The 22,606-nt window shown below is 36.9% G+C and overlaps 1 protein-coding gene across 7 annotated transcripts in view; it reads left to right on the top strand.

Moving 5' to 3' along the window:
* The window catches only part of Pikfyve (phosphoinositide kinase, FYVE-type zinc finger containing), a 95,149-nt gene that overhangs the window by 10,155 nt on the left and 62,388 nt on the right, over window positions 1-22,606 (top strand). For all 7 annotated transcript variants that reach the window (XM_027397108.1, XM_027397112.1, XM_027397110.1 and 4 more), the window contains 7 exons: window positions 429-547; window positions 1,428-1,599; window positions 7,062-7,269; window positions 10,026-10,115; window positions 17,308-17,446; window positions 19,866-20,023; window positions 21,653-21,764. In XM_027397108.1, coding sequence (XP_027252909.1) covers window positions 429-547; window positions 1,428-1,599; window positions 7,062-7,269; window positions 10,026-10,115; window positions 17,308-17,446; window positions 19,866-20,023; window positions 21,653-21,764 — 998 coding nt within the window. The remainder of the gene's footprint in view (window positions 1-428; window positions 548-1,427; window positions 1,600-7,061; window positions 7,270-10,025; window positions 10,116-17,307; window positions 17,447-19,865; window positions 20,024-21,652; window positions 21,765-22,606) is intronic.

The following is a 22,606-nucleotide window of genomic DNA, read 5'->3' on the forward strand; positions in this document are numbered from 1 at the left end:
AACTCTCTGGGATTACTTTTTCTTTTGCTCAATGTCTGCTATGTGTTTGTTATTTATTTGATTGGGAAAAAATGTGCAAGAAATCAATCATTAATGAATTCTGGGCATGTAAGTGATACTTCATTTCAACCATGAAAACCATCAATCATTTCAGATAGTTCTTAGTACTTAACTAAGTACTAAGTGTTAAAATAGTGTAATATTACACTACATTAAAACATGTAATAAGATGTACTTGAAACAACTTATTACTCTTGAAAAAGATCAGTGTTAGTTCTAATCAGTATTAATGGCTGGAACAACACATGTATGCTAACAATGGGGGATGACTTGTATTATATCACATATACACACACACAATGTTAGATATGGTTACTAGAAACTATAAAACGATTTTTTTTTTTTTTTTTTTTTTAAATCTGACTCAGACTCAAGAAGGAAAGTAGAACCAGCCTTTGGAGGTCATGACCCACGGACAGCTGTTCAGCTTCGAAGCCTCAGTACTGTATTGAAGCGCCTCAAAGAGATCATGGAAGGGAAAAGCCAGGTACTGGAGAGGCCTTGGGAGAATTTTATTACGCACTCATGAAGATCATGCCATACCTACTGACAATGGCAAAATGTTGCCAAGTTTATTACTTTCTTTGATTCTGAAACCAGTGTTTTACACATAAATTCACATACATACATACATACATACATACAGTTTCTAGTGTAGTCTATTTCTTATTTGTCCTTTTTTTTTAAGATTTTATTTATTATGTATACAACATTCTGCTTCCATGTATATCTGCACACCAGAAGAGCGCACCAGATCTCACTCATAATGGATGGTTGTAAACCACCATGTGGTTGCTGGGAATTGAACTCAGGACCTCTGGAAGAGCAGCCAGTGCTCTTAACCTCTGAGCCATCTCTCCAGCCCCTTATTTGTCCTTTTTATATTTTGTTTCAGTGTTTGCTTTTTAGACCAAGGTTAGTGCAGTCTCACCTGTGGTTTTTGTCAGCAAGCTTTATTATTATTTTTCAAAAGTAGAGTTCAAGTTTCCTTTTGTCCTTATGGATGTGTAGTTGGACCTAGTACATTGTTTTTAGAAAGCTCTTCCTTCAGCAGTTGCAGTATAACTCATTGTAAGTTCATACACTGTGCGAGCATGCCACTCTTTCCTGTACTATAGTTCTTTTTTTTTTTTTTCATGTCCTTGTACAAATACTGTCTAGAGTTATTGCAGCTTTAGAGTAAGTTCTGATAGCAGGTGATGTAAGTACTTCAATTTTTCTTCTTCAAGATTATCTTGGTTATTTTAACCTTTTTTCATTCCATCTGAATTTTAGAAGTGTAAAAGACAACTTCTAAGATTTCATTTGTCATTATGACTTAATTCTCACATTTTTCAAGAAGCTGTCACATATTTTTGTTGTTGTAGGACAGTGACTTGAAGCAGTACTGGATGCCAGATAGCCAGTGTAAAGAGTGCTATGATTGCAGTGAAAAATTTACAACCTTTAGGCGCAGACACCATTGCAGATTATGCGGGCAGATTTTCTGCAGTCGTTGTTGTAATCAAGAAATTCCTGGAAAGTTTATGGGCTATACAGGTAAGTGTATTTCCATAAAAGTATCATCTTTAAAAGTCAAATTATGAGATAGTTAAATAGAAGGCCAATATTAAGCCATTTTTTATTTTTGGGCTTTCTATTTATGGCAGTAGAGTATAATAGTGAGAAAGACAGCTCTGATTTTAAGAACTTTATGTTTGAATAGTAAAAGAGGTGAGTGTTCATAAATAGAGTAAAAATAGAAACTGTAAAAATCTATAGCAGCATTAGAGATTAGATAAGTAGATTTTAAGTTTATGTTTCTATAGAGTTTTTATTCACAAAGTAAACGTTGCCCTTGATTTAAATGATATTGTACTGTGGCAAATTGTATTTTATTCATATTATTTCATTGGGAATGTAGTGAAAATGTAGTAATGGAGAAAGTTCAAGGGCATTGAACCACGATGAATGGATTGAAACAGTGATTTGGGAATGGAAGGAAGGGACTGTTTTATTTTATTTTTCTTTACTAGTCTTGATCTTATAGCCTTCTGGTCTTAGCCATTCAAGTGCTGTGTATACAGAGATGCATCACTGCCCTGGCAGTTTAAAATTTTATTTACTGTTTCCATGTGTTTGTTTATGGTGCTGGGAATCAAACCTAGAGCCTTTTGCATGTTAGGCAATCACTGAGCCACTGAGTTGTATCCTCAACTCAAGAGAACACTCTTAACATGTTTCTCATGTTATATTACTGATTGTAAAGATCATCCTTATTTTTCTTATATAATTTTATATGAATTGGTGTTTTACCTTCATGTGTGTCTGTGTGAGGGTGTCCGATCCCCTGGAACTGGAGTCACAGACAGTTAATGTTATGTTTTTATTTAAAAAGAGGAAAAGAGAAAGCAGAGGTATGAGACATATTGACTAGTTTATTATACGGGCCGGCAGAGTAGGGAGATTAAGAGAGAAGAGGAACAGGGGTAATGGCTGACCGCCATGGCCGGTCGCCATAGAGGCAGAGAGAGTGCATAGGTGAGAGCGAGCCAAGAAGAAACAGAGAAGGAGAGTAGAGAGGAAGCAGAGAGAGAGAGAAGCAGGAAAGTTGGGACTTTTAAAGGAAAGACTGTGCATGTGCACTGAGGTTCCACACATGTCCAGAGTCATATGGGTGACGGGTGACGTGGTAATGATGTAGCATGTTTTCTTGCGCTTGCCCTGACTGTTGTCAGGGGGCAGGGTCTGTCTCTTAAAGAGGTAGAGCCAATCATTGTCAAAGCCTGAATGTTACATTAGTTGAAAGTGTCCATGTGGATGCTGGGAGTCAAAAACTGGCCCTCCGGAAGAGCAGTCAGTTCTCTTAACTGCTGAGTCACCTCTCCAGCCCAATCTTCCTTATTTTTTATGGCAGTCTTCATAAGCAATTCTCTTAACTCTGTGTTCTTATCCACCTACTTGAAGTTTGAGACTCTTGGCAATCGTAACTTAGTAAGGTGACAGTAAGCACCAAGGTGACAGAAAGTAAGTATTTCTTTCTTAACATTTTTTTTTTTAATTTGTTTTATTTTGTTATTGCCTGGGGATAGAACCCAGGGCCTTGTACATAGCTACATCCCTAGCCAATTTGTATAGTTCATAAGCTGGGAATTTGAATCCTTAAGCTCACCCTTTTTCCTACTTAGTTTTTCTACATTTAGGAACAGTGAACTAATTTCATACTTGTTATTTTAGCAGGAGGTTTGTTAAGTATTAACCTGAGCACTGTCAGTATTGAATTAAGAAGATTTAGAGTTATTGTCTTACAAGTCTTTATTGCCCTAACACTTTTGTCAGTGTTCTTTTTTACTAGTGGAAATATTCACTAATGTTTTTATTTTTCTTTAAATTTTTTTAGATTATTTTTTTATTTTGTGTGTGAGTGTTTTGTCTGCAAGTATGACGGGTGTCCACTGTGGGTATGTCTAGTGTTCACTAAAGTCAGAAGAGGGCATTGGATCTCCTGGAACTGGAATCATGGATGGTCCTGGTACTCCTGGGAATTGAACCTGGGTCCTCCTCAAGAACAACAAGTGCTCTTAACCACTGCTCTTAACTGGAGCAGTCGCTCCAGTCCTTTTATTAATGCTTTTAAATGGGATCTAATTAGGGAACCAGTTTCAGAAACTTTAGAAGCCAATTCCAAATCTTATCCCTAAGATACTGGGTCTATAAAACTCTTCTTGCACTGAATCTATATAGTCAAGTTTCTCTAGAGAAGTGGACCCAGTGGGTGGGTGACATGTTTACCTGTAGTAAAGGAATTGGCTCAAGTACTTGTGAAGCCACTAAGTCTAAGTTATCAGGTTAGTCAGCAGGGTGGAAACTAGAATTTCCATCTTTCATTGCTGAGACTGAATTCCTTAGCTTTTGGATACTTTCATCTTTGTACTTGAGGCCTCAGTTGATTAGGATGAGTCATACTATGGATGGTAACCTGCTGTACGTAAAGTCAGCCATAAGTGTTAATAACATTGGAAAATCAACAAAACTAAATGAGCTTCAACCTTAGTGTTTGTCATAAGTTTACTTAGTCAAATTGAACCTTAAGATTAGCCCTTGTAAATGAAAATGTGTATGTCGGATTTTACATAATTACACTCAAAGACCTTGGATATATGTAAAATAACTAGAATATTGATACAAAGAAAAATTAGTGAATTGGCCTGGGGTGGTGGTACATGCCTTTAAGCCCAGCACTCAAGAAGCAGAGATAGGAGGATATCTCTGAGTTCAAAGCCAGGTTTGTCTGTACAGTGAGACATTGTCTCAAAAAATAGAAGGAAAATCAGTGAATTTTAATCAGAATCATTGAGGATTAAGCTGCTGTTATTTGTGGTAATAGTAATAATATCTGCGTTTATCATGTGGTTTTTAAATTATGTATGTGTCACTGCCTCCTATGAACTATGAATTCTGTAATAGCAGAGACATGTCTTGTCAGTGAGTGACTGCCATTAAGTCTAGGCCTGTGTTCTTCCTTTGCTGATGAGCAAGCAGTTTTCATGGAATGAAAGCTTTTGTGGTTAGGCTTGGCTCTGTTTCTTGATTTGATAATTTTAGTTTTGATAGTTGACTGGTTAAGGGAGTTTACCCTTTATAGTCTACGCTAGTCTTTGTTGTGGTAACAATTGAAGGGCTTTCTGCAGAGAGTAATCTCACTTCCTTAATGTAGTTAAGTTTTGATCAGTAGCAGTGATTATTAGATCACTTTTATTTGCCTAGACATTAGTACACTTTGTTATTGTTTGCTGAGTACTGATTGAAATGGATATATTTATCTTTATTGAGTTTTATATAAATTTGTTCTGGTAAATTATGTTAGAAATTAGTAAACTAGTGACATTTTATTTTGATTAATATACATATATAATTTAATAAAACAGAATTATACAATAGTTACCTTAAAATGAGACAATAAAGGTAGTTTAGTATACTTGCTAGTAATTTATGGTAAAACAGTAAACTTTTAGAAATATTTTGTATCACTTCAGATTTTTAAAATTAATGATAGTATAATTGAAGTAAAATTATTAAGTAACATGCTATTTAGTGAACAGCTGTTTGTCTTGCTACTTAGTGGTAAGCTTAGTTCTAAGAAATGCATTCTTAGGAATTTTTGTTCTTGTGTGAACATCATACAGTATTCTTAGGATTAGTACATAGTAAGTTGCCTCCAGTGAACTATAAATTTTGTAATGGCAGGGAATGATCTCCTTATTATTAGAAATAAAATTATTAAGTCAAGAAACAGAGCCAAGTTGATCACAAATGCTTTTGTTCATTGAAGGACGTCTACCAGACATGCCCTTCCTTCTGGTTTTTAAGCCCCAGTACCATATAGCCCAGGCTAGTCTGACAGCCTTATCTTGTCTCCACTTACCAGAAGGCCTTATCTTCCTGCCTCCATGTACCAGGTGTGTGCCACTATGTGCAACTTTCCTTTTAAGATGGTGTCACTATGTTGCCCATGCTGTGCTTGTGTAGTTTTCCCAACTTAGTCTTCCAAATACCAACATGGCCCCTCAAACAGTAAACTCTTATTTTGATAAGTAGAAAAAAATGATAAAAAATATAACATTGTAAAGATAGAAACCAGTGACATAGTTGTTTAGCATCAGGTGTTATTATGTTCACGTATCAGTTTTTATGATTATGTGCTTTATAGTTTCATGACTTAGAGATCAGTAAGTTTATTTTAATCAGCCTCAGCAAAATGTGAATAACATGCTACCCTATAACATTATGATGGCTGTTGGACCAGGCAATAAGAATGTTTTAGCCCTACTATATTCGTATATACCACTGCTGTATGATGTGGTCTGTTGTTAACTGAAATGTCATATGGTACATGGTGTATTTTGCCTCTTAGTACACCAAATTGTTTTAGAGTCACATCAAACAGTGTTTTGTAAAAATAGAGTAGAAATGAAACTTATTTTGGAACAGGATTGTGTCCTAAAAAAAGGTTTAAATGTATTAAGAAACTTTGTCTTCCTAGGAACTATTTCTGTGGTCTTATGAATTGAACTCAATCTCAAGCATTGTAGGCAAGCATTATATCACTAAGCTACACTCTTAGCTAGACCATTTCATTCCTGTTTCACTACAAACATTTTTTTCATTTTAATACTATATATCATATTGTATATAAGACCATTTTCCATTAGTTTTAAAAACTGTGCACTAGTAGATGGAGGAAATCTTTTAAGACCCTATGCCTAGATGAAGAGCTACATGGCTGCTGAGAGAGGGACAATCAGTCTTCTCTAGGGACAGAACCCTGATAGGTTATTCAGTCCCAAGCGGTCGGCCCTAAACACATACAAACACATCAGGGTATATTTTTGTGCATGTGAACATGTGTGTATAGCAAACATTACAGAAGAGCTCATGAATATGAGAGGGAGTTGGGGGACATGGGCTGAGTTGAAGTGGGGAAAGGGAGGAGTGGAGATGATGTAACTGTAATGCTCACCTGTGAAATTCTTGAGAGATTTTTAGTTAAAAAGATGTGCTCTATTCTGGAGACCATTCTTTAGGACTTTGTGATAGAGATCCTAGTATTATTTCCTCCATACTTATTGCCTCGGGACAATAAGTTGTTTCTGATGTGTTGGTTATTTTCTATATTGAAATATTTTCTCATTGAAAGTCCTACCTCTCGTAGATCCCTCATTGCATGATTACAATTTTGAAAAAAATATTCTTACAGCCATGATTTTCAATTATTATTGGGTTAAATTTTCTTACCTGTTACAGATACTTGAAGTAATTGGGATGGTTGGATGAATTTATCATAGTAATAAGCCTAATATGTGTAAAAGATCCAGCCAAGCATTTCACTTATTTAAAATGTCTTTTGGTGGTCTTTACTTGAAGACACTTCCTTTTATTAAAGTACCTATTAAAACAAAGATTTAAAATATTTTATTAAATAATGCGTTACTGATACATTTCCTTATTATTTTTCCTCCTAGGAGACCTCCGAGCATGTACATACTGTAGAAAAATAGCCTTAAGTTATGCTCATTCCACAGACAGTAATTCCATTGGTGAAGACTTGAATGCTCTTTCAGATTCAACTTGCTCTGTGTCTATCCTTGATCCAAGTGAACCTCGGACACCTGTTGGGAGTAGAAAAGCCAGTCGTAACATATTTTTAGAGGATGATTTAGCCTGGCAAAGGTGCTGTCACTTGAATATAACTTGATTTAAACTTGAGAAATGTTTAGTCCTGTAACCTGTATTTTTCATTAACATTTATTTCTTTTTGTTATTTGCAAATTTACTATTTTTTCCCAGCTCATGTACAGAAGAATCATAGATGTTTATGGATAGTGATTATATTACTATTGAAATATAAGTGCATGAGAGGAGAGTTTTTATACCTGTTGTGTTGTATTTACTATTCTGTTGAAACCAAGAATAAATGCATGACATATGCATGATTCTTGCAATAGTTGTTGATTAGGCAACAGAAGTCATTGATATTAATTCCTAATGTGTTAGGGAAAGGATACTGCTCCTACGATCTGGATTTGTTTCCAAATTCAGTTAGTTTTTTTTTTTTCCTTCTTCTGAAAGAGTATTTGATGTGTTTATGTCTGGAGGTGCTTTGCTGGCAGATTGTACATAAACAAACGTCCTTGGAAGTTACCTAGAGTTGTTTACATTGGAATCCAAAGTTCTATCACTTACTTTCTTTAGGAAAATAATCTTATACATGATTCCTAATTTTTCCATGTCAAGGAGCTTAGAGTTTTAAGTAACATTTTTTTCTTTTTTTACTGTTTTTTTGAGACTGAGAGGGTCCCCCTATATAATAGCCCTGGCTGTCCTGGAACTCACTCTGTAGATCAGGCTGGCCTCCAACTCAGAGACACACTTGCCTCTGCCTCCCAAGTATTGGGATGAAAGGTGTGAGCCACGATACCTGGTTTAACTAACATTTTTCTGATGAGTAGTTTTCTTAGTTACTTCTTAACAAAGAGAAGAATTAGTATATTGCATATTTAAGAAGAAATGAATTACAGCTACATTCGCCATTTGTGAATTCAGAGACACAAGTAGAAAAGAAATTCACAAATCAAATATACAGAGATTCTAGTTATATATTGTTGAGAAATATAAATGAAGATAAATGCTCAGGGATACAAATGCTGTAATTTGAAGATGGAGGTTTCTGTTCTGCCTGGTCCCACGGCTGCTTTGTTCCAAATAAACATACAGAGACTTATATTAAGTATAAAATATTTGGCCCATGGCTCAGGCTTCTTATTGGCTAGCTCTGTCTTAATTATTAACCCATTTCTATTAATCTATGTATTGCCATGAGGCTGTGACTTACCCACAATCTGGCATGTTATTCCTTGGGCAGCATGGCCTCTCCTGGCAGCCTCTTTCTGCCTTCCTCTCTCCAGCCTTCTCCTGGTCTGGTAGCCGCCTATGCTTCCTGCCTGGCTACTGGCCAATCAGTGTTTTATTCATCAACCAATAAGAGAAACATATACAGAAGGACATTCCCCATGAGTAATTATTAGTTACTTGTCTCATTACTGTAACAAAATCCTTAACAAAAGCAATTTACAGAAGAAAGGGTTTATTTTGGCTTACAGTTTCAGGGAATACAGTCCATCATGGCAGAGGAGGTATGGCAGTAAGAGGAGGAGGTGGCTAGTGTGTCCACAGTCAAGAGACAGCTGTGAATGCCTGTGCTCAGTTCCATTTCTCCCTTTTATTCAGTATGGGGCCCCAGTGTATGAGTGCTACTGCCCACATTTACAGTGGGTCTTTCCACCTCAAATGACCTAATTTAGATAATCCTTCATAGACATCCTGGAGAGTGTTTCAGTGGTAGTTGACATTTAAGTGCTAAAGATAAAATTTTTAATGATTCTGTATTTACTAAAACAATATGAAGATTACATTCTCTCTCTCTCTCTCTTTTTCTCTCTCTTTTCTTTTTGTTTTTTGAGACACAGTTTCTTTGTGGCTTTGGAGGCTGTCCTGGAACTAGCTCTTGTAGACCAGGCTGGTCTCAAACTCACAGAGATTTGCCTGCCTCTGCCTCCCAAGTGCTGGGATTAAAGGTGTGTGTTACCAACACCCGACTATAGTTCAGTTTTAAGCTCTGTGATAACAGTTTCATGTTTCAGTCTCCTTTAGTCATCACGTCTTTTTGGTGGGAAATATTTTCTTTTTTTGGCAGATGTTGGTGCAAAAGTTCAGAAAGGTTGAGATAGGCTCTGTTCTTAGACCTTGGTTTATCCGTCTCTTTGGTGCTATTCTTACAAGTTGTGGGGACTAAGACTAGATTTGGAACACAGATTTTTATTATTTATTTTAATAAAAATCACTTTTATCATGTATATGTGGTATGAAAATGAGTTTTATAAATCACTTATCCAAGCTGGGCGATGGTGGCACATACCTTTAATCCCAGCACTTGGGAGGCAGAGGCAGGTGGATCTCTGTGAGTTTGAGGCCAGCCTGGTCTCCAGAGCCAGTTCCAAGACAGGTAGGGGTATTACATAGAGAAACCCTGTTTCAACCCGCCCATCCCACTCCAAATAAATCACCTACCCAGTCACATTTGGTGTTTTATTGACATTCAATTCAGTACATTAAAAACATTATCAACTTTTGATGCTAGAGATGAAACTGCACTTTTTTGTTTGTTTGAGACAGGGTTTCTCTGTCCTGGCTTTTCTGGAACTTGATCTGTAGACCAGAATGGCCTCTTATGCCTCCTGAGTACTGGGCTAAAGGCGTGAGCCACCACTGCCCAGCAAAACTGTGCACTTTGTCTCAAACAAAGTAAGAACAAAAATGAACTATATGTAATCTCATTGGTTGTAGGGAAAAATACTTAATTTGCTTTAAAATTTTAAACCATCTGATTGCAACTCCAAATGACCCCAATATTTTCATTGTCTTTATAGTTTGATTCATCCAGATTCCTCAAATAGTGCTCTTTCAACAAGACTTGTATCTGTTCAAGAGGATGCAGGGAAGTCTCCTGCTCGAAACAGGTAAACTGCCAATAAAAGCTCCTCTGATTTTTGTTCATGTCCCTAGTAATGGGAACAGACAAACGAAAAGGTGAGATGGCATCAGAGCTCTGTTGTGCAATCCTTTCTTTGCTTGGTAGTTTCTCTTTCAGCTATTCTTTGATTATTTGAGATATTGAACCTATCTTCTGTCTTCTAGTTTAGTATAATGGCCTGAAGAATGTGAGAAAGTGAGGCATACAGGCATTCTGTGAAAGTGTACCAAGGAGCCAGCATGGCAGATGTGCAAGAGGCAGCGCGCCTGGTGGGAATATGAGAGCTCCTATGTGCCGCAGCAGATTCTCAGAGTGGATGAGTGCTCAGGGCGCTTCGTCTAGTCTCAGATGAGCAATTGGAATTAAACATTTTTAAAAAATTGCTTTGTAAAGCTTGAAAATTGTAAAAGGCTTTTAAGAATAGGGTAATAGCCGGGTGTTGGTGGTGCATGCCTTTAATTCCAGGACTTGGGAGGCAGAGGCAGGCAGATCTCTGTGAATTCCAGTTCCAGGATAGCCTCCAAAGCCACAGAGACACTCTCTCAGAAAACCAAAAAAAAAAAAAAAAAAAAAAAAGAATAGAGAAATAAATCTCCATATATTCTCTATTAAGACACACTTACATCTTATCTATTTATTTTGGCACATTTTATATAGCTTACACTTTTAAAGAAGCCATTCAAGAATAATGCCTTCATTTTCTAATGTTTTCAGTTAATATGCTCTATTTTTTTTTTTTTTATGTTTGAGACAGGATTTTGCTGACTTCGGACTCACTGTGTAGCACAGGCTTGCTTCTAATTCACAGTCTAGTTCAGTTCCACAGGTACTAGGATTGTAGACATGAACTGCTTACACCCAGCTGAGAATTCTTTTTTGTTCTTTTAGCAGCAGTTTTGGCTTCATAGCAAAACTGAGCAGAAAATTGGAATAGTACAACATGTACAATGATTTCTTTCAGTTAGAATGTACACTTAAGTTTCTTCAGTATCTTTTTATGACTTACTTCAAACATATTTTTCTTTGTTGCTAAGCAATATTCCAGTTTCTAGATGTTCCATAGTTTACATGACTTCGACTTCTGAAAGACATCTTGGCGGATTTCATGTTTTGGCAGTTATATAGAAGGCTGTGAACATCTGTGTGCATTTTTTTTTTTTTCTTCTAAGTGAGACTTGGCTCATTATGTTGCTGTCTATTCTGGAACTCACAGAAATCTATCTGTGTTGACTTCTGAGTGCTGAGATTAAGGGTGCATGCCATCGTACTCTATGTAATTTTGTTGTGTGTGGATGTTGTTTTAAGTTCATTTGGGAAACACCAAGAAGCATGATTGTGGGATCATATAGAAAGAGCATGTTTAATTTTGTAAGGCATTACCAAATGGCATTGCCATTTTGCATTTCTACAGGCAGTGCAGGAGAGTTCCTCTTCTTCTACACCATTTCCAGAGTTGGTATTGCCAGGGTTTTGAAATAGTGTGGTGGTGTAATGGTGTCACATTTTGTTTAAAGTTGCCATTTCCTGAGATGAATTGTACATCTTTTCATTTGCTTACTTACCATGCATGTATCTTCTTTGTAAAGGAGTCCATTTCATGATTACAGCTTCAGTTTTTTCACTGTTTAGTTGTAAGACGTTTTACACACACACACACACAATTTTTTAAATAAGAATTCTTTATTATGCCTGAATATGGCATTTCTTTTAAAAAATGCATAAATCTAAAATCATCTTTATTAGTCAAGTGATGGTGGCACACACCTTTAATCCCAGTACTTGGGAGGCAGAGGCAAGTAGATCTCTGAGTTCAAGGCCAGCCTGGTCTATATTATGAGTTCCAGGACAGCTAGGGTTACACAGTGAGACCTGTCTTAACCAAACCAAACCAAACCAAACCAAACCAAACCAAACCAAACCAAACCAAACCAAAACAAATCCTTACTGAATGTATCATTTGCAAATGCTCTTTCCTGGTGGCTTGTCTATTTATTTTTTGACATTGTTGCTTATGGAGCATAATTGGGTGTGTCTTTAGTGTTAAATCTAAGTAGCTATCACTATACCCATGACCATCTAGGTTTTCTTCTGTGTTATCTTCTAGGTGTTTCGTAGTTTGCATTTTATATTTTGGCTTGTGATCCATTTTAAGTTATTTTTGTGACAGAAATAACTTTATATTTATTTTTGTATGTGTTTATCCATTTGATCCATTATCATTTATTGAAAAAAATCATCTTTGCTCTTTTTTTTTTCTTTGTTCATTTGTTAGAGGTCATTTGACTATATTTTGAGGGTCTGTACTGGAACCCTCTTGTGTTTTATTGACATGTTTGTCTTTTTGTTTACCAGTGTTTTATTATCTTGAGAAATATAGTTTTGTAGTAAGTCTTGAACTCAAGTAGTATCAATTCTCTGACTTTTGTTTTTCTTTTTTATGTAACAGCATATTCACTGTGTGTGTGTTATTTTTAATTGCTTTGATTTTGATCAAGATTACATTGACTTTGGAAGTGTTTTGAAGAACTCTTTGTTTGTTTGTTTGTTTGTTTAGTTTTTCGAGACAGGGTTTCTCTATGGCTTTGGAGGCTGTCCTGGAACTAGCTCTTGTAGACCAGGCTGGTCTTGAACTCACAGAGATCTGCCTGCCTCTGCCTCCTGAGTGCTGGGACTAAAGGCATGCGTCACTACTGCCCGGCTAAATAGCTCTTTTTTTTTTTTTTTAAAGATTTATTTATTTTTATTTTATGTGTTTTGTTTTGCCTGCATATATGTCTGTGCACCATGTTCAAGCAGTGCCCATGGAGGCCAGAAGGGGGTGTCAGATTCTCTGGAACTATCATGTGGGTGCTTGGTGATGGCTGCCTGAAACATCCTGTATTCATTATAAGTTTGATTTTCGAATTAATTTTTAGATGTTACACATTCAGAAATCTTTCATGTTTGCCAGATTTTTCAAGATCCCTTCATTCAGTTATGTGATCATGACTATATGAGATCATGATACAATTAAAGAAGATGGGAGCTAGTCTAGGTCCATTCATTACATTTGTCATTCCTTTTGGTCTGCTTTAGTATGTAATAATTCCTTTATTTTCCTGATGTTAGATTTGTAAAGAGGTAGCCAGTTATTGAATGTATATTGGCTTGTGCTTGTCAAATGCTTCTTGGGATTAGATTTATGATATATATATTTTGGTTTTTCGAGATAGGGTTTCTCTGTGTATCTTTGGAGCCTATCCTGGCACTCGCTCTGGAGACCAGGCTGGCCTCAAACTCACAGAGATCCGCCTGCCTCTGCCTCCCGAGTGCTGGGATTAAAGGCATGTGCCACCAATGTCTGGCTTATGGTATAATTTTTATCCTTCATTCCTTGATAAGAATACTATAAAGCTTTGTGTCATTTTTATTCTGTCCTACTAGAATGGGTATGGTTCCATTTATTTCATTGGTCACAAAGAATTATGTTTTTGCAAATATCGTGTTAATTTAAGTTACCGGTTTTTCCTTTGTCTTTTAGAGATACGTGGGGGATACATTGAGGTTGCATTGTTTCAGTCAGTAGTTTTAGCTTTCTGACTATTGCTGTAAGGTTATAAAATGGTAGTGTTTTTTTCTAATTCCATCAGAACTTCTATAATTATTAGGTGACATTCTGGTCTATAAAAAATTTCTCTTGTTGGAAAGTTAAAAAGTGGGATTTGGAGCATGCGATGTTCTGATTCATTATTTTTTAAAATGAGTCTGGCCTCTCTAGTGAGTGCATTGAAGGACAGAAGAGTAGAAGCTGGTACAGCATCAGCAGGAGAACATACTTGGATAAGCATAGCGATTTGCTAATCAATAGAATGTAGGCTAAATCAGAAAGGACATCAAAGATGATTAAGGTTTTTTTACCTGAACAGTTTAAATGTGGGCATTGCCATTTCTTGAAATGCACTGGAGAGTGGGGATATGTAACAGTTTGATTTTTGGACGTGTTGGATTTGATATACCATCTATATGTCCAAGAGAGATGTCAAATAGATGGGTTTAGAGCAGAAGTCCTGGCTAGAGATAGAAATCTCAGCATTGTCATCATGTGAATGGTTTAAAGCTATGAAATAGCTTATCAGGAAAGTGATTGTAAGAGGAAGAGAAATAGAACCAAATCCTGAGATTGGGGAAGTGAAGAGGAACGTGAAGAAGAGGCTGAGATGGAGAGGCCAGTGAGGTGAGAGCCAAGCCAGGAGTTAGCAGCCAGTGAAGAAAGGTGTTGAGCGAGGGAGGCTTTCTGCAGCTATGTCACTGTAAGATGAGTTAAAGCTGAACATTGGATTGCAAACAACACTGGTGACCACTGTAGACCATCTCAGTGTGCTGTTTGTCTTCAAAGAGAGAAAAAGGAAGAATTGGGGATGCAGGTTTTGCTGTAAGGAGGGACATGCACTAGAGGGATATAGAGCAGAGGCAGGTTTTGAAAGATAAGGTAGGTCACAATATCCTCATGGGCATGTGCAGTTACAGCATTGCTGGTTTGTATGTCTCCCTGGGCTTTGAGTTGATGAGAAGATTGGTGAAGGTCTTTAGGACAGATAGAATTAAGTCAGTATATGATGTCTTCAATAAAGTTTAGTCAGCATCCTTGCCGTAGCATATTTAATAGAGCTTTTGACAGCAAAAATAGCTAATTTTCTTTTGTTCTTAATGGCACTATATTAGATTGCATTCAGGGCTTCTTATTGTAATATTAGAGAATCAGGCAGCATAGATGAATGCTCACACTGAGGAGTAGACTTAAATTAGTTGAAAGAAAATGTCAAGAAGTAATTGCTGGAGAGATGGCTCAGAGGTTAAGAGCACTGTGCTCTTCCAGAGGTCCTGAGTTCAATTCTCAGCAACCACATGCTGGCTCATAATCATCTGTAATGAGATATGGTGTCCTCTTTTGGCCTGCAGGGATACATGAAGACAGAACACTGTACACATAATAAACAAATAAATCTTTTAAAAAAAGAAGTGAGTAATTGATTATTATTAACTGACTATTAGCTCTGTGAATGATTGTTGCTGGAGGTTTCTTGTCTCGCTTGGTCCCGCTGCCACTTCAATCCCAAATAAGCACACAAAGACATATTAATTATAAAACTTTTAGCTGATGGCTAGGGCTTCTTACCAGCTAGCTCTCTCTTAATTATTAACCCATTTCTATTAATTTAAGTATTTCCATGTGGTCTTATCTTACTGGAGAAGGGTCCAGGCCTGTTACACCTTTCTTGGCTACATGGTGTCCTCTCACAGTGCCTCTCTGTCTATCTTTCCCAGAATTCTCCTCGTCTCCTACTCTCGCCTATCTTCCTGCCTCTATTGGCCAAACAGTTTTATTCATCAACCAATAAAAGAAACATATACACAGAAGGACATCTCTCCATCAAATGTTTTATTTTAAAGTGTTTTTTGTGTTTATGCTGCACAGAGGATGAATTTTCTTCTGAGATGTATGATTTTGAATGGCACCTCTTAGTATTAGTGGGCTGGCTTAGATAAATTTCTTTTTTTTTTTTTAAAGATTTATTTATTATGTATGTAGTGATCTGCCTGCATGTATGCTTGCACACCAGAAGAGGGCACTAGATTTCATTACAATGGTTATGAGCCACCATGTGCTTTCTGGGAATTGAACTCAGGACCTCTGGAAATGCTGCCAATACTCTTAACTGCTGAGATATCTCTCTAGCCCCTAGATAAATTTCCTTTTGCCTGATTCTTGACTTAAAAATTGCCTTACATTTAGCTGGGCAGTGGTGGTATACACCTTTAATCCCAGCACTTGGGAGGCAGAGGCAGGCAGATCTCTGAGTTTGAGGCCAGTCTGGTCTACAAAGTAAATTCCCGGATATCCAGGGCAAACAGAGAAACTCTTGTCTTGAAAAACTTAATAAAAAAAAATTCCAAATGTTGCCATTTACGTATTTATTATTATTTATGTACATATGCACATATCATAGCATGCATGAAGATTCTCATTCTACATGTGGGTTCCAAGGTTTGAATTTGGATAATCAGGTTTGGTGGCAAACACCTTTACCCATTAAGCCACCCTACTGGCTCCTAGTTCTTGAATTGTTTTTCCTAACCTGTAAAATGGAGCTAGTAATACCTACTCCATAGAATGTGTGAGGATTAAGTGAAGAAATGTATAGATTACCCCAGAAATGAGTTATGTAGTGTCAAGTGAATTTTCTTTTCATCCTTCCTGTTTAAGGTGAAGTTAGGTTTCATTTTTTTTGTTGTAGATGATAACTAAAATTTCACTTAAATTAAAAATAAGTAAAAGCGTGGCATTATTGATATTCTATTTATAAGTAATATAATAGCTGCACAGAGGCAAATTTAAGGATATATGAGAATACTTACACATAACCAGAGGAAACACATTTCCTATAACTTCTTTTAATGAAGAAATAGGAGTGTGTGTGTGTGTGTGTGTGTGTGTGTGTGTGTGTGTTTAGAGACAGGATTTCTCTGAGTAACCCTGGCTGTCTTGGAACTCATTTTGTAGACCAGGCTGGTCTCCAACTCAGAGATCCTCCTGCCTCTGCCTTCCAAGTGTTGGGATTAAAGGCATGTGCCACCACTACCTGGTTCATATAGTAATATATGAACACAGTATTTTGAATATAGGCCTATAATGACAAGGAAAATATCTTTCTTGAGGCATACCATTTGGTGTGTTCCTATCATCAGATTCATTGTAGGATTCAATTATAAGACTGATCTTCTTAATTCCTGGTCTGTAGAAAAAAAGGGCAGGCTAAATCTGGCATGCAGGCCATACTTCTTTTAACCCGGATACACAAAGTTATTGCATAGAGTTGTTATTTCTTATTTTTCTGTTAGAAAAATGAATTTCCAGTACATTTTACAAGCAGACTTTTTATATGTTTCCTTTGAAATACTAATATACAAACTATATAATTGTTTTCCTGTAGTATTTAAAACTGTTCAGATTTTTATTTTATTCAGACAGTAGTTTCTGGTGTCCTTCCCTACTTTTCTCCAGTGATAATGCCTGCATAGCCATTGTAATTTTATTGTTCCTCTACCAATGGCACCTAAATATGTAAGTATGAACTTTACTTAACTCGGGTCACAGGTGAACTTAAAGTTATGATTTTACTTTTTGTTTTTCTTTCCAGATCAGCCAGCATTACTAATCTGTCACTGGATCGATCTGGTTCTCCTATGGTTCCTTCATATGAGACATCTGTCAGTCCCCAGGCTAACCGAACCTATGTTAGGACAGAGACTACTGAGGATGAACGCAAAATTCTTCTGGTACCAGTCTAGTATCTAACCTGTTGCTAGTTTTGAGCATAAAAAATGATGACTTTTTGTTCCCTTAAAGAAACACATACAAGAGAGTCAGCTGGGCTTGGAATGCATGCCTGTACTCCTATATTGGGAAGGCTGAGGCAGGAGGATCTTAAGTTTGAGGCCAACTTGAGCTAAGTGGGATGTTGTCCTAAAAATTAAAAAAAAAAAAGTGTATCAATTAAACAGGGAAATAATTAGCTTAACTTTTTATTTACTAGCATTACCTGAGAAATTGGGTAATTACTCTTTCCATATTCATTACTATTTTCTGTCCCCTTTCATTTGGCAAAATCAGAATTCATTTATCTAATATAAGAATTGAACTTGAAGTAAGTTTGTAGTTTGCTTAAACATTAAGTCATCATTTTTACATAGATGGAAAACTCGGAAAAACTTAATTCCAACTATATTTATATGACATATATTTATATGACATAACAACTGGTTCTTTCTTTAGTTTACATTTGCCTAATCCTAAGAACGGGCCAATGCATCAGCTTGCTTATTCCTTCTGTAGTAAGACCAGGGAGGTTAGAATGTGCATGAGTGTATGGATCTTAAGCATTAGTTGTAGTTCCTGTAGTAATGGAAGCATAATAGAATGTGAATACAGTCAAAATAGTTTCTATTGCTGGAAATAATCCTACAACAAAAACAGAATCTGAAATGGTGTTTAAGATTTACGAATTAATCATAATAGGTGAATCAAAGCTGTCAGTTCTACCTGTTGGGCTGAAGAAAAAGAATTCGTAATAGATTGATGAATATCTGTACCATGAATCCCTCCTATACTGTTATATGACCCATCAATAAAATAACTAACTGCCTGCAGAATGGGAGAATGTTGGACATGTTTTATAATCACATACAGTTTGTCAAGAAAGTTCTATAGCTTACCAGCTGGCTAATAATTTCTTATCCTCCATAGTAATCTGCAAGTGAAGTTTGAAAATCCATAGAGTTTTGTAATGCTCTTAAAAACTGATGGTTAGTTAAGGGCAATATAATACAGCAAGGATCAAATCCATATAATTACTGACATGGGGTCCTCCCCTGATTTATTAATTGAGAGCAAGAAGAGTAAGGTAAGCAGTTAGTATTTTCTGGCTCTTATGTTATAAATAAATCCATTCCAAAGGTTTATCCTCCTGTGCTATAATACCTGTAGGAGACGGTTTAGTGGGGAAAATAAGTAAAGGGAGGTGAAGGATCTACATGATAACACAAATGCTTCTTTTTAGTCTGGATTCAAATAGCTGTAGTTCTTTTCTTGCCTCTTGAGATCATATGCAAGGACTGTCCGATGCCCTCTTTCTTTTTTGAGAACCCTGCCCTGTTTTATGCCCCATTATTCTCACTCACCTCCTCCTGTGAGGGTCTCTGCTTTCTTATCTCACAGCCAACTTCAGGTCCCTGTTCCCGGCAACACTTCTTTACCTCTTTAGTTGGTGGTAGGACTTGGGAGAATGGAGCTAGTAAACAAGGCAGACCGAGTCTCATGTAATAGCTAACTTTGTTGACAGCATCAAACAGTTTATACTCTGAGGGTTAAGAGGAGTCACATGAGCAAAGTGCACAATCACAAGAGCAAGCTGCACTTGGAGGACAAGCCTCATGGCAAAAACATGTTTTTCCATAGTGGCATCTAAATAAATAACAATAGCCAGTTGTAATGAACAGTTGTAATGAACAGTTGTAATGAACTGAAGTAAACTCACTGCATGTGCTACATCTGGGCAGAACATGAAAACACATCCTAAGAAAAATTCTGTGTTTTAAAGAAACTGAGGTCACAAGACTTTTGTCTTGTTTTCTTGGAGTTTTCCCACAAGCACTCAGAATTCACACATGACTCCATTTGTTCCAGTGTCTGTCCCTACAAGTTTAGATTTGAACTTGTAGCTGGTTAGCTTCATTGAAAGTTTTCTTGAATAGGAAGTTATTCAACAAAGATTTTTCTTTAGAAACATTTACTGGGCAGTTGAGAATAATGAGAGTATGCCCAGAATCTGTGGAGCGGAGGCAACGAAAATTATCTTAGTTTAGTGTGAGTATCACCTTAGTCTATTTTGACTTGGCTCCAAAGAATATATTTTGCTCTTAACTAAACGACAAGCAATATGTGCCATTGGCTGAAAAAGAAGGAGCATTTGGGATATTTTGTTTCGAAGAGAAAAAGCTATGCTTGGAATTCATGAGTCAAATTCAAGTTGTTTCCGTGTATGTGCCATTTATATTGAATAACTTATCACACTTAGCTACTGTGAAGAAATCTAAACTGAGATTCCTTTTGAGATCTCAGGACCATAGGAAAGCATCTGAATGGGTGATATCCAGCATCCCTTTTAGGGGCAACTAATTGCTTTTGATGTGATTGCAGGACAGTGTTCAGTTAAAGGATCTGTGGAAAAAAATCTGCCATCACAGCAGCGGGATGGAATTTCAGGATCACCGTTACTGGTTGAGAACACATCCCAACTGCATTGTAGGGAAGGAATTAGTCAACTGGCTAATCAGAAATGGACACATTGCTACGAGGTATTATAATTTCAAGATGTTTTGAAGTTATTCATTAATTTATTTTTATTAATGATTAGGATGTATATTTGAAGATATAAGGATGTGTATTTGAAGAAGTTAGTGTGCTGTTTTAGGGATATGATGGTTTCAGGAACAAGTTCTTCAACTTCCTGCATCTGATGAGAATATTTGCAGGGAACCTGATTGGGGTCACAATTTACTATATTAAAAACAAGGACTGCCATGGGGTGAGACGACCTGCAGTGGCTGGGCCTTCCCACCTCAATCATTAATTAAGAAAATGCTCCAAAGGTTTGACCACAGACTACTTTAGTTTGTGGGGGCATTTTCCCAATTAAGGGTCTGTCTTTTCAAATGGTCATAGTTTGTTTCAGTTGTCAAAAACAAAAATAAAACAAACAAAGCACCAAATGGGACAGTAGTAGTAGCTTTCCAACAGGCAGCAGGCATGGTGACAGGAACAGGATGCTCAGAGCTCCCATCTTGAACCACAGTGGAAGGGCAAGAGGTTTTCACTCTGAAAGCTGGCTTCCATGAACATAATTCCTCCAGCAAAGCTTCATCTCTTAAATCTCCCCAAACACCACCACCAACTGGGAACCAAATGTAACATGGGAACTGTCTTAGTTACTATTCTATTACTGTGAAAAGACACTGTGACCAGAGCAACTCTTATAATTGTGGCTGGCGTACAGTTTACAGGTTTAGACCATTATTTTCATGGTGGTATGCAGGGAGATAGGGTACTGGAGAAGAAGGTGAGAGTTCTATATCTTGATCAGCAGTCAGCTGGAGGAGACTGTGTGCCATATAGGACATAGCTTGAGCATATGAGACCTCTAAGCCAGCCTTCACAGTGACACACTTCCTCCAAGAAGGGCATACTCCAAATAGTGCCAGTCCCTATGGGCCAAGCATTCAAGCACATGAGTCTGTGGGGGCCATTCCTGTTCAAATCACCACAGGAACATTTTCGTTTTAAACCACTACACCTTTCAAGTTAAGCTATTTCATGGTGTTTGATACTTGCTCAGATGAGTCTCCTTTCATGAGAAGGAACAAGAAAGAAGGAGCTGTAAATAGGGAACCTCTGGGTCCTAATATGACTGTAACTCTGTTTTACTTTTGTGTCTTTAGTCAAAATTTTCAGTCTTTTTGAGACTTGGACCCCTTAGTGCCAATGTAGGGGAATAATTTAGTATTGTAAATAAGCTATGGGTTTTGAGCAAAATAATGTTGGCTAAGTGCTTTATAAAGATGTAAAGAAATTATATACTGTAGTGTGTTGTATCCATTTCATTCATATATTTCATATCTCCACAATTTTTGTGTTGTCTTTTCATCAAGACTGTAAGCTGTTTGAGTATAGGAACCATGCCATTCTCAGTCTTTTTTATTTTGTTAAGCATAGTTATATATGCATTGTATACTCAGTGCAGGTTTAAGTTGTTTTTAGGGCTACCTTACTAGTAGGTTCTTCTTTGCTATGGTACCTAGAAGAGTTTAGTTTGTTTCAGGTAGTTATTTGATAAGAAATGAAAACAGAAAAAAGTGTTTTATCATGTGCCCAACATATATTACTCTGTATGATCTTTCAAAGTTTCATTTTTCTTGGTTTCAATTTAGGGCACAAGCTATAGCAATTGGACAAGCAATGGTTGATGGACGTTGGTTGGATTGTGTCAGTCATCATGACCAGCTCTTCAGGGATGAGTATGCACTGTATAGACCACTGCAGGTAATTTGCTAGTGATACTGCTGATAAGAATGTAGTAGCTGGTTTTGCAGTTGTGTTTTCATCAGTAGGAATAAAAAGTAGTTGAATCTCCTAAAGACTGCTTTTTTTTTTTCTATTTTTAATTTAAATTAGAAACAAGCTTGTTTTACATGTCAATCCCAGTTCCCTCTCGCTCCCCTTCTCCCCTGCCCCTCACTAACACCCTATCTCTCATCCCCTTTCTGCGCCCCAGGGAGGGCGAGGCCTTCCATGGGGATCTTCAAAATCTGTCATATCATTTGGAGCAGGGCCTAGGCCCATCCCCGGTGTGTCTAGGCTGAGAGAGTATCCCTCTATGTGGAATGGGCTCCCAAACTTAATAGATTTGATGGTAGGGAAGTGCTCCACCACTGAGTTATCTCCTTGTAGGATCAAGCACTGCTTATGTGCTGTTGCTTTGCTCAAACTTGGCTTCTTGTACTTAGTTACTTGTCATTTTATTTTAATGCTTTTCAGTTTTACTCTGTATTTTTAGAACTAAGAGGGAATAAAGTATAATAAAATGATTTGAAAATTTGATATTAGCTATTGAGATAGATTTTGACTCTTTGTATACAAATTGTTCACTAATGACAAATGCTGCAATTTATTTTATAAGAATGAATTATAAGAATTATTTGTAGATATTTTTTGTTTGTTTGTTTTTTGAGACAATATTTCTCTGGGTAGCCCTGGTTTTCTTAGAACTCACTCTAGACTGGGCTGGCCTTGAACTCAGAGATCTGCCTGCTTCCACTGCCTGGCTATAGATAAATTTTTTAAAAAATATATAATTCTTTAATTTTTGGCTTGTATAAAAGAAT

The sequence above is a fragment of the Cricetulus griseus genome, chromosome 2, assembly GCF_003668045.3.
Source record: "Cricetulus griseus strain 17A/GY chromosome 2, alternate assembly CriGri-PICRH-1.0, whole genome shotgun sequence".
Classification (NCBI taxonomy): domain Eukaryota; kingdom Metazoa; phylum Chordata; class Mammalia; order Rodentia; family Cricetidae; genus Cricetulus; species Cricetulus griseus.